This window comes from Mustela lutreola, chromosome 3 (assembly GCF_030435805.1).
Source record: "Mustela lutreola isolate mMusLut2 chromosome 3, mMusLut2.pri, whole genome shotgun sequence".
Classification (NCBI taxonomy): Eukaryota; Metazoa; Chordata; class Mammalia; order Carnivora; family Mustelidae; genus Mustela; species Mustela lutreola.
Window position 1 is genome coordinate 77,974,576 of NC_081292.1, and position 13,371 is coordinate 77,987,946.

Sequence of the window (13,371 nt, forward strand, 5' to 3'; positions counted from 1 at the left end):
ATGCCTATGAAGGATATGGAGGAAAGGTAACCCTGATGCACTATTGGTGGGAAGGTAAACTGGTCAGCCACTGTGATAAACACTATGAAGTTTCCTTTAAAAATTAAAAATAAAACTATTTGATCCAGCAATATACTTCTGAGTACATATCCAAAGAATATGAAATCATTATCTCAAAAAGGGATCTGTCCTCCTATGTTCATTCATAATAGCCAAGAAATGGAAAAAATCTAAGTGTTTTTCAATGGATGAATGGATAAGGAAATATGATATATAGATACAGATATATAGGATATATATGAATATTTTTCAGCCATAAAAAAGAACAAAATTCTGTCATTTGTGACAACATGGGTGGACCTTGAGGGCACTAAGCTAAGTGAATTAAATCAGACAGAGAAATTCAAATACTATGTGATCTTATTTATATGCAGAAGCAAAAATTTTTCAAAAAGGTGACTCTTAACTGTAGAGAAAAAACTAAGGGTTGCTGGAGCAGAGGTGGGCAAGGCAGATGTGCTAAATAGGTGATGAGTATTAAGGAGGGCACTTGTGATGAGCACCAGGTATTGTATGAAAATGATAAATCACTAGATTCTACACCTGAAACTAAAATTACACTGTATTTTAACTAACTAAATTTAAACAAAGATTTGAAACTACCCCCAAAAAATCTCAATTCATAAAAACAAAGTAGAATACAGGTTGTTAGGGCTGACTGGTGGGGGAAATAAGGTGATCCTGGTCAAAGTGCACAAACCTCCAGTTATAAGACCAGTGAGTTCTGAGGCTCTAATATATAGCCTAATGACTATTATTAATAATACTGTATTATATATTTGGAAGTTACTAAGAGATTAGATCTTGTATATTCTCATAACACCAAAATATTGCAATTATTTGAAGTGACAGATGTGTTAACTAACCTTATTGAAGTAATCATTTTGCAATATATACATTTATCAAATCATAATGTTGTATACCTAAACTTAACACAATGTTTTATGTCAATTGTCTCAATAAATCTGAAGAGTAAAAAAATTAGTAAAATCAAAGTCAAAAAGACTCCCCGCTCTTCCCAAAGTAGACACACCAATCTCACTGGAATGTAAACTTTAAGTGTGCACATATTTTATCTGTTTGATTCCTATAATATCTCCAACATCTAGACAAGCACCAGCATTTAAGTAATTATATGTATATGTGTCTCTGTGTGTGTTTGCATTTAATGGATCTCTCCTGGAACAGAATTTATAATTTCTAAAAAAGAAAAAATAGAAGAGTTATCTATCATAAGTAAACAGAGTTTATATAAGAATAGAAACATTTATATAATAGGGAAGATTCAGCCATCACTGGCGTGTTTCAGAAACCCAAGGACAGCAGAATGAAGCGTCAGTTGTCATTCTTTGAACGATGATCTGTCTTCAGAATTTTTGCTTCAACATCTAGAAAAAAGGATTCTTTTTCTTATTTCAAACCAATTAAATACTCCAGATGAAACAAGTCACTCATTTGCCTGTGACCTTTTAGAGAAGTTGTTTTGTTAAAAAAAAGGACCTATTATTCAAGGGGTGTTGGAGAGGAGAAGGGAGTTGGGGTAAATTGGAGGGGGAGGTGAAACATTAGAGACTATGGACTCTGAAAAACAATCTGAGGGGTTTGAAGTGGCGGGGGGTTGGGAGGTTGGCGTACCAGGTGGTGGGTATTATAGAGGGCACGGATTGCAAGGAGCACTGGGTGTGGTGAAAAAATAATGAATACTGTTTTTCTGAAAATAAATAAATTAATTTCTAAAAAAAGGACCTATTATTAATCTGGATTTGCATTGACTATGTTTTTGTGTATTTATAAATGGTGAACACAGTTCCTGAAATTAAACTTTATATTTGCAATTTTCAAAAAAAAAAAAAAGAATAGAAACATTATTTTTAAAAAATATATTCATTCAAGTAACACAAATTAACTCTAAGTCTAATATGAAAAACTGTATTATGAATCCAGGAGATGCCAAGGAGAAATGTAGTAACATTTAATATTCATTTTTAAATCATTTAAGATGGTTCTTAGTAAATTTAGAAATATGTTACTTTCCTATCACTCTAAAGGACAAATACTTAAAAATCAATAAATGCATCATATGTAAGCAGGAACCTAGTTTCCCCATGATGACTCTCACATTCTCTTTCACCCAATACCATGCAATAGAGTGTAACCCTTGGATTAGTACTTTGAAAGGAGCTAGGTACTGCAGCTTAGGCCCCTTCTGTCCCCAAATGGGCCACCTATACAGAAGGTCCTTTCTGCTGTGCTGTCACCTGTAAAGGGCAGCCCCATAAGGGAGCCTATGGTTGCCCAACACTGTCTATACTTGGGTGGATAATCTTGTCTCTTTTGGGGAGAGATAGAGAGTCCTTTGAGCTCAGATATAGAGCCAATATCCTCACTTTATCAGTAATAATGCTGAGAGCTTGATTTCCATTTTTTTTGTGTTCTGTATCTTATTTTGTAATTGCCTCAGGAGGGGAAGAAAGTGGTATTATTTTCCACTCCTCTTCAAATACCCAATTCTTAATAAACAATAAATATATTCCATTAATATTTATTACAAAATGAGAATGCCAATATGGTCAACATTATTTTATCTTTTTAAGGATGTTCTTGCCAGTGGAAAGGTGCCTGAAATCAAAATAATAGATTTAACTACTGGAAAGTAGTAAATTTATTATATCTGTAATACCTGAAAAAATGCTTTATAGTAATTGTCAGATCAGGAAATGTGGGCCCTCCAACTTTGGTCTTTTTCAGTACTGTTTTGGCTATACAGAGTTCTTTGCAATTTATATAAAATTTAGGATTAGTTCTTTCATAGAAAAGGCATTTTGGTAGGAACTGGATCATATCTGTAGATCATTTTGGGAAGCACTGTTATCTTAACAATATTAGGTCTTCCACAGGATGTCTTTCCACATATTTAGGTCTTCTTTAGTTTCTTTCAAAAATGTTTTATGGTTTTCAGTGTAGAAAAATGGCTCAATATACAGAACTACCCAGTGTACCAGTATAAAATATAGAAACAAATCAGCAATGCAAGAAAGAAGATGAGGATTCGGAATAGAGATAGGAGAGATGCTGCTCTTCCCATTCCTGGACATCACATAATGTGAAGAGAAGATGAAATCCATCATAGTGTCCAGAGTGAGAAAATACAGACACATCTCTTTTACAGAACAGTGAATGAACTGGTATATTAGTGACCTATTGCTATGTAAAATATTACTCCAAAACTTTTGCAGGTTTTGGTAGGTCAACAATTTGGAAGCAACATATCTGGGTAACTCTGGGTCAGGATCCAAGGGATTACACTCAAGCTGTTCATTGAGAGTGTTGTCATCTGAAGGCTTCGCTGGGATTGGAGTATACTCTTACAAAATGGATAACTCACATGAGTGTTAGTAAGAGGTTTCTGTTCCTTTCCAAGTTGGCCATTCCATAGGGCTGCATGGATGTCCTTAAAACATCACAGTTAGTTTCCCCCAAAGTGAGTAATCCAAGAAGAGTACCAGTAAAAATCTATAATGCTTTTTATGACCTAGGTCTCAAAAGTCACACACAGTCACTTCTACCATATTCTATTTGTTATTAGTTGTTTGATCCAGTCCATATTCAAGGGGAGAGGAATAGGTCCCACTTCTTAAAGAGGGAAATGTCAAGTAACTTGAGGACATATTTTAAAATCTCCACACTAAAGAATGCAGTCACCTCTTCCATATGCACTAGTCTAACATGGTATGAAATAAGTGCTTCAAAAAAAAACCCAAATCCATCCAAAACCTGGTAGAGTGCTTTCTGCTTATCCACATAGGATACACTGCAAGACCTCTAGTGGTACCTGAACACACAGATGGTACTAAATCCTATACATACTGTTTTTTCCTATGGATAAATACCTATAATAAAGTTTATGAAGTACACACAGTAAGAGATTAATAATAACTAATAATAAACTAGAACAATTATAATAACATACTCTAATAAAAGTTCTGTGAATGTGGTCTCTCTCACAATATCTTACTGTATTCTATTCACCCTGATGCTATCATATGATAAAATGCCTACATGTGGAAATGAAGTGAGGTGAATGACTTGGGCATTGTGATGTAGTATTAGACTACTACTGACCTTCTGAAAATATGTCAGAAGAAGGATCATCTGCTTCCACAGATGAGGAAGGACACTATATCATACTTAAAAGATATGTCCAACAAGAAGATCTAAGAATTATAAATATTTATGCCCCAAACATGGGGCCAACCAATTACATAAGCCAATTAATAACAAAATCAAAGAAACACATCAACAATAATACAGTGATAGTAAGGGACTTTAACAGCCCCCTCACTGAAATGGACAGATCATCTAAGCAAAAGATCAACAAGGAAATAAAGGCTTTCAATAAAACACTGGACCTGATGGACTTCACAGATATATTCAGAACATTCCAACCCAAAGGAACAGAATGCCCATTTTCTCTAGTGCGCATGGATCATTCTCCAGAATAGATTACACTCTGGGTCACAAATCACGTCTCAACTGGTACCAAAAGACTTGGATCATTCCCTGAATATTTTCAGACTGCAATGCTTTGAAATTCTAACTCAATCACAAGAAGAAATTTGGAAAGAACTCAAATACATGGAGGCAAAAGAGCATCCTACTGAAAAATGAATGGTTCTCCTATCCAAGATGGAGAGAAGTGAGTTGGGGGATACTGGAGGGGGAGATGAACCATGAGAGACTATGGACTCTGAGAAACAAACTGAGGGTTTTGGAGGGGTGGAGGGGTTGGAGGTTGGGTGAGCCTGGTGGTGGGTATTATAGAGGACACGTATTGAATGGAGCACTGGGTGTGGTGTATAAACAATGAATTCTGGAACACTGAAAAGAAAAAAAAATAAATAATTTTTAAAAAAAGAATGAATGGGTCAACCAGAATTAAAGTATATTTTAAAAATACATGCAAACAAATAAAAAATGAAAAATAAAAAATTCATGCGAATAAAATCTTTGGGATGCAACAAAGGCAGTCCTAAGAGGGAAGTATATAGCAAGACAAGCCTTTCTCAAGAAACAAGAAAGGCCTAAAATACACAACCTAACCCTACATCTAAAGGAGCTAGAGAAATAAATAAATAAATAAATAAAATCCTAAACCCAGCGTGAGAAGAGAAATAATAAAGATCAGAGCAGAAATCAATGAAATAGAAACCAAAAGAACAGTAGAACAAATCAATGAAACTAGGATCTGGTTCTTTGAAAGAATTAATAAGATTGATAAACTCCCAGCCAGACTTATCAAAAAGAAAAGAGAAAGGACCCAAATAAATAAAATCATATATAAAAACATATTATGAGCAACTATATGCCAACAAATTAGACAATATGGAAGAAATGGATACATTTCTAGAGATGTATAAACTACCAAAACTAAACCATAAAGAAACAGAAAACCTGAACAGACCCCTAGCCAGCAAGGAAATTGAAGCAGTATTCAAAAATCTCCCACCAAACAAGAGTTCAGGGCCAGATGGTATCCCAGGGAATTCTGCCAAACATTTAAAGAAGAATTAATACCTATTCTCCTGAAACTGTTCCAAAAAATAGAAAACTTCCAAATTCATTTATGAGGCCAGCATTACCTTGACCCCAAAACCCCATCAAAAAGGAGAATTACAGACCAATATCCCTGATGAACATGGATGCAAAAATTTGCACCAAAATACTAATCTATAGACTCCAACAATACATTAAAAAGATTATTCACCATGACCAAGTGGGATTTAGTCCTGGGCTGCAAGTTTGGTTCAACATACACAAATCAATCAATGTGACACACTACATTAATAAAAGGACAAGCAGCAAATGATCCTCTCAATAGATGTAGAAAAAGCACATGACAAAGTATAGCACACTCTCTTTTATTTATTTATCTATCTATCTATTTATTTATTTATTACTTTTTATTTTTTATAAACATATATTTTTATCCCCAGGGGTACAGGTCTGTGAATCACCAGGTTTACACACTTCACAGCACTCACCATAGCACATACCCTCCCCAATGTCCATAACCCCACCCCCCTTCCTCCAAACCCCGTCCCCCCAGCAACCCTCAGTTTGTTTTGTGAGATTAAGAGTCACTTATGGTTTGTCTCCCTCCCGATCCCATCTTGTTTCATTGATTCTTCTCCTACCCACTTAAGCCCCCATGTTGCATCACCACTTCCTCATATCAGGGAGATCATATGATAGTTGTCTTTCTCTGCTTGACTTATTTCGCTAAGCATGATACGCTCTAGTTCCATCCATGTTGTCGCAAATGGCAAGATTTCATTTCTTTTGATGGCTGCATAGTATTCCATTGTGTATATATACCACCTCTTCTTTATCCATTCATCTGTTGATGGACATTTAGGTTCTTTCCATACTTTGGCTATTGTGGACATTGCTGCTATAAACATTCGGGTGCATGTGCCCCTTTGGATCACTACATTTGTATCTTTAGGGTTAATACCCAGTAGTGCAATTGCTGGATCATAGAGTAGTTCTATTTTCAACATTTTGAGGAACCTCCATGCTGTTTTCCAGACAGGTTGCACCAGCTTGCATTCCCACCAACAGTGTAGGAGAGTTCCCCTTTCTCCGCATCCTCTCCAGCATCTGTCATTTCCTGACTTGTTGATTTTAGCCATTCTGAGTGGTGTGAGGTGATATCTCATTGTGGTTTTGATTTGTATTTCCCTGTTGCCGAGTGATATGGAGCACTTTTTCATGTATCTGTTGGCCATCTGGATGTCTTCTTTGCAGAAATGTCTGTTCATGTCTTCTGCCCATTTCTTGATTGGATTATTTGTTCTTTGGGTGTTGAGTTTGCTAAGTTCTTTATAGATTTTGGACACTAGTCCTTTATCTGATATGTCGTTTGCAAATATCTTCTCCCATTCTGTCAGTTGTCTTTTTATTTTGTTAACTGTTTCCTTTGCTGTGCAAAAGCTTTTGATCTTGATGAAATTCCAATCGTTCATTTTTGCCCTTGCTTCCCTTGCCTTTGGCGATGTTCCTAGGAAGATGTTGCTGCAGTATAGCACACTTTCTTGATTAAAACTCTTCACAGTGTAGGGATAGAGGGTATGTACCTCAATATCATAAAAACCATCTATGAAAAACCCACAGCAAATATCATTCTCAATAGTGAAAACCAGAGAGCTTTTTCCCAAAGGTCAGGAGCACAGCAGGGATGTCCACTATCACCACAGCTGTTCAACATAGTACTAGAAGTCATAACTTCAGCAACCAGACAGCAAAAAGAAATAAAATATACCCAAATAGGCAAAGAAAAAGTCAAACAATCACTCTTTGCAGATGATATGATACTTGATGTGGAAAACCCAAAAGACTCTACCCCAAAACTATTAGAACTCATATAAGAATGTAAGGATATAAAATCAATACACAGAAATCAGTTGCATTTCTATACACCAACAGGGGAGAGAAGAAAGAAAAATGAAGGAGTCATTCACATTTACAATTGCACCCCAAACCATAAGATACCTAGGAATAAAGCTATCCAAAGAAGCGAAGTATCTGTACTCAGAAAACTATAGAATACTCATGAAAGAAACTGAGGAAGACACAAAGAAATGGAAACACATTCTATGCTCATGACCTGGAAGAACAAATAATGTGAAAATATCTATGCTACCCAAAGCAATCTACATATTCAATGGAATCTCTATCAATATACTATCAACTTTTTTCAAAGAAGTGGAACAAATAATCCTAAAATTTTTATGGAACCAGAAAAGACCCTGAATAGCCAGAGGAATGTTGAAAAAGAAAACCAAAGCTGGTGATATCACTATTCTGGACTTCAAGCTCTATTACAAAGGTAAAATTATCAAGACAGTGTGGTACTGGCATAAAAACAGACACATCAATCAATGGAACAGAACAGACACCCCAGAATGGCCCCTCAACTCTATGATCAACTAATTTTCAACAAAGCAGGAAAAGAATATCAAATGGAAAAAGGACACGCTTTTCAAAATGGTGTTGGGAAAATTGTTCAGCCACATGTAGAAGAATGAAACTGGACTATTTTTTTTTATTTTTTTATTTAATATTTTTTTAATTTTCAGCATAACAGTATTCATTATTTTTTCACCACACCCAGTGCTCCATGCAATCCATCCCCTCTATAATACCCACCACCTGGTACCCCAACCTCCCCCCCCCGCCACTTACACCATACACAAAAATGACTCAAAATTAATGAATGATCCTAATGTGATACAGGAAGCCATCAAACTCCTTGAGGAGAACACAGGCAGCACCTCTTTAAACTCAGCCCCAGCAACTTCTTCCTAGACATCACCAAAAGGCAAGGGAAGCAAGGGCAAAATGACCTATTGGAACTTCATAAAGACAAAAAGCTTTTGCACAACAAAGGAAACAGTCAACAAAACCTAAGAACAACCAAGAAAATGAGAGAAGATATTTGCAAATGACATAGCACATAAAGGGCTAGTATCCAAAATCTATAAAGAACATATCGAACGCAACCCAAAGAACAGATTATCCAGTCAAGAAATGGCAGAAGGCATGAATGGACATTTCTGCAAGGAAGCCTCCAAATGGCCAACAGACACAGGAAAAGGTGCTCCACATCAATTGGCATCAGGGAAATACAAATCAAAACCACAATGAGATATCACCTCACACCAGTCAAAATGGCTAAAATTAACCAATATGGAAATGACAGATGTTGGCGAGGATGTGGAGAAAAGGGAACCCTCCTACACTGTTGGTGGGAATATAAGTTGGTGCAGCCAATCTGTAAAACAGTATGGAGGTTCCTCAGAACGTTGAAAACAGCTGCCCTATGACCCAAAAGTTTGTACACTAAAGATATAAATGTAGTAATCTGAAGGGGCACCTGTATCACAATGTTTATAGCAGCAGTGTCCACAATAACCAAATTATGGAAAGAGCTGGATATCCATCAACAGATGAATGGATAAAGAAGATGCAGTGTATATATAGAATTGAATACTATGCAGCCATCAAAATAATGAAATCTTGCCATTTGCAATGACATGGATGGAACTAGAGGATATTATGTTAAGCGTAATAAGACAATCAGAGAAGGACAATTATATGATCTTACTGATATGTGGAATTTGAGAAACAAGGGAGAGGATCATAGTGGAAGAGAGGAAAAAATGAAACGAGACAAAACCAGAGAGGGAGACAAACCATAAGAGAGTATTAATCTCAGGAAACAAACTGGGAGTTGCAGGTATGGAGGGGGTTAGGTGGGATGGGGTAGCTGGGTGATGGACACTGGGGAAGGTACGTGTTGTGGGGAGCACTGTCCATTGTGTAAGACTGATGAATAACAGACCTGTACCCCTGAAATAAGTAATGCACTATATTTTAATAATAATAATAATAAACTTTCAGTGATATATCATACATTTTTAAACTGCATGCCTAATCCTGTTAGAATATAAGTCAAATAAATGTGAATTTAGATTATGAATTTTTGTCTTGAAAAACTACTGTAGAATGAGAAAACTATGCAAATATATATTTTACAGCAAATTTTTTAAAATTTTGGAGGATGGGAATTTTTTGAAAATGACCCTGACATAAAGTCATAAAACTATCAAGGGTTTAGAGTTAAAAATTTAGTTGCTTTGGCTGTCTGCTCCTTCTTTTAAGTTCTAAGATCCTATATGATTTTTTAATGATTCTTTATGATTGTCATAATCAATGTTAGCATGGTATTGGTTTTAATACCTAAAAGCTTGTCATCATAAAATGAAGCTCCCTGTGATATTTCAAAGACCTTCTCATGCTGTGTGGTGCTTTTAGGTCCAGTATTGCCAATAAATGGCTCAGTAGCTCTTGGAGAAATGAGCATTCTAACTCTCTACATAAGGAAACAGCCTAATTTACAATTAACTTGATAGATAAATAGAAGAATTGTCTCATGGTGATAAAAACAACATTGTTTTGTAGAATGAAAACTGTAAGCAAACAGATCTCAGAGACATGTTCTTAAAATATTTTCCTGAAAAGATATCCATGGGTCAGCATTGTTCATTGCAACACTTACCTGGCATGTGAAAACTGATTCATGAGTGTGAATTTATGGGACACTGAGCATAAAATCAGGAAATAATCCTGCAAGTAAGTATCACACATAAAAGACCTCTTGCTGCAAAAATGTCAGTTAGGCCAAGGAAAAGTACTCATACTCTCCTGCCCCTCCCTTTTAAGAAATGCTCATTCTACTTTATATATTAAAGGACTAGCATATTAGGATGCTAGTATTGCTTAAGGGTAAAAAGTATCTCTTTTGATAACTACCTGTTAGTTTGATCTACCCAGGAATTCATATGTTTGGCTATGGGGTAAGAACTCTGTTGGGGCTGTCAGAGCATTAGTTCTTTCCCTGGAAGCCCTGTATGGTTGTCTTGGCTTCTGCCTAGCATGAGGGCTGGCTTCCAAGAAAGCTTAGTCCAAGAGATAATGGTAGAAGATACAGATTTTAGAAGTTACAATGTTGATTCATCTACATTCTTTTAGTCAAAACATGTAGAAAGGGTTGACCCAGCAAGGAGTAAGGAAATGAATTCCACTTGTTGATGTAGGAGTGGCAAGTTCCCTTTACAAACTAGCTTGTGACGGGTGTTAGAAAATAACATTTGTCTCCCCACATTTGTCATTTTCCTGCATAGTCCAGCCCTCTGAATAAATGCACATACAAAATGTTTGTGTAAGGAAACAGCCCATCAAAATAGAGCATAGAGTTCTCTCTCCACCACCTCCCACTTTCCTTCCTTTCCTCTCTTTTTCTCTCTCCCTCCCTCCATCTCTCTTCTCTTCTCTCTCTCTCTCTCTCTCTCTCTCTCTCTCAACTTGGGGAAATAAAGGTAAAAGCTTTTCCTTCCCTTCCCTGGAGAAGATTTGCTTATATTCCAGAATAAAGATAAGGGCTCTCTGTCTCTTCTCTCTCTGTATATTAAATCAGAGTTCCCCAATTTGGAGATTTCTCCCCTTTAATGCCCCCATCCACATATTCCGGTACTATCAGGCCCTCACCTCAGGATATTGTAGGACTAAAACTTAGAGAACAAACCAAGATATTCTGGCTGCTGCAATTTGCTGTGGGAAATGAATGGTCTTGGTCTTTGTGTGCTCATATTTTCTGAAAATAGGGTAAAACTTAGATCCTTCACGGGTTCTGATTATAAATAGGAGATATTTTTCTGATCACATTTGGAAATACAATCCACTATATTCAATGAGGAAAAAGAGCACCTATCCAGGCAATAGAATATATAAGACAATTCTGACTAGTCTAAGTAGGTAAATCATCCCAAATGGGAACCAACAGGTAAAGAAACTTCTAAGGAATCAATTAATTCTGGAAAGAGAAGCAACTAAGTATTCTTAGACTCCCACATGTTTTCACAGAGGAAAAAAATGGATTATTCCTTGAGATCTCTAACACAAGATAGAGGAGGTTACATTTTGAAGAAATGCTATAGATTAAGTATTCCCCAGTACATCTCAGAGGTTATTTGAACAACAGTTTCTAACAAAATACAGCAAAGTTCTATTCATAGATTGTTTAAATACTAAATTTGTTTCAAAAAGAGTTAGAGGTTTGGGTTTATAATAAAAGATCTATCACTGTCAGTTTACCCCTTCTTCATTAGCTCTTGTGGTCATGGCTTGACTAAACACCAAATCTAGTTTTTGTTTTCTGGTTTTTGTTTTGTTTTGTTTTGTTTTGCCTATTTTCCCCTCTATACCTTTATTATGACACTAGTTACAAAACAATAACAACAACAAAAAAAAACATTATTAGAATTGTATGTGTTTGTCCTCTTTATTAGGTTATGACCGTCTGGAATTCAGAACAATGCCTTAGTTATTTCTGTGGCCCTCAAATTATATAAAACAGTGTTTTAAACAAAAAGAAACTTAATATTAAGTAGAACCAATTTAATTCCTAAAATGGCTATACCATTCAAGAGCTATAATTGCTGATTTTTATTAATAATGTTAATTGCATACATTTTATTCTCCAATTAATAGCAAATATAAGTTTTTTCATGATGTGCTCTTCCGTATAATGACAGTGTCAGCCCAGATTTAAAGCCTGTCATCTACTGATTACTTTTATTAATGCAGGTAGTGAATTGTTTAAATGACTTAATACTAGTGCAAAGTCATGTGAAAAGAAGAAACAATACTGCAGATTAAACTAGGTCAGATCTCCCTTCCTCCAGTTCCCAAAACTGCAACAGTACCACTTGCTTTGCCAAATGAGTACCATATTTGTCTGTCTTCTCTCCAATTGCATCAACTGTGCCATCTGGATGCAGACGGACAAACCCTCCAGTGAGCCTGTTGTAGAATTGTAGAGTATTTCCTTTCATAAACTTCCATCTTTCTGCAGCCCACTAAGTATAAAAACAAAACAAAACCAAAAGCAACAACATGAGACAAAGAAGTTACTAAGAAACACTGCTTACTAAATATTATATACCATTTCTATTTTAACACATCAAATTGTTATGTGGACACTATTTGTACCAAACAATGTAAGACCAAATGTAAAATCTTACTGTTTCTTTTCTATTAAGTTCTAGCTTCTGACCTGAGGGAATAAATGAAAAATAAAATCATTAATTTCAGCAGAATCATACTTTCCTCAACCATCATATAAGAGAATTTTCTAATATATGACACTCACTTGCAAAGATGATGCTGTTATCCATTACATGCAGTTCTCTGGCAATCTTACCATCATCTTCCCCTTGATCCAACCATCTGTGGAAAGAGAAGTGTATCAAGAATATTGTGGCTTTATATTTATACTAACTGGCAATTGTGGAGCCAAGTCAGGAATAATGGATAATAGGAACTAGAAAAAATCATAGGTATCTTGTTGGTAAGAGAAGAGTAGAAAATGGAAAAGGAAATTCTTGAAATGACTATGATACAGGTAGGAGGTACAGGGAGGTAGGAGAAGCTGCTATTAGGTTCAGGGTGAAACATGGCCTTTCTGTAATCCACAGATTAATTATTTAGCCTGCCCAGGTCATAGATCTTATATCCACTGGGCCAGTTATGTTATCCTTCTTTTAGCCATTAACTACAGTTCGAACTATTGTCAGTTATTTCGTAAATGGCTATTATTGGTTCCATGGGAAAGAGACAGGCAAGTCATGAAAGAAAGAGGAAATCTATCACCACTATTGGAAGAATAACCCAATGACAGTGAGTCAGTAA

The 13,371-nt window shown here is 35.9% G+C and overlaps 1 protein-coding gene across 1 annotated transcript in view; it reads right to left on the bottom strand.

The window, feature by feature from the left end:
- The window catches only part of RP1 (RP1 axonemal microtubule associated), a 363,653-nt gene that overhangs the window by 180,797 nt on the left and 169,485 nt on the right, over nucleotides 1-13,371 (bottom strand). The window contains exons 10-12 of the mRNA XM_059166436.1: nucleotides 12,833-12,909; nucleotides 12,705-12,736; nucleotides 12,410-12,539 (exon numbers count right to left, since the gene is read on the bottom strand). Of these exons, the coding sequence (XP_059022419.1) occupies nucleotides 12,410-12,539; nucleotides 12,705-12,736; nucleotides 12,833-12,909 (239 nt within the window). The remainder of the gene's footprint in view (nucleotides 1-12,409; nucleotides 12,540-12,704; nucleotides 12,737-12,832; nucleotides 12,910-13,371) is intronic.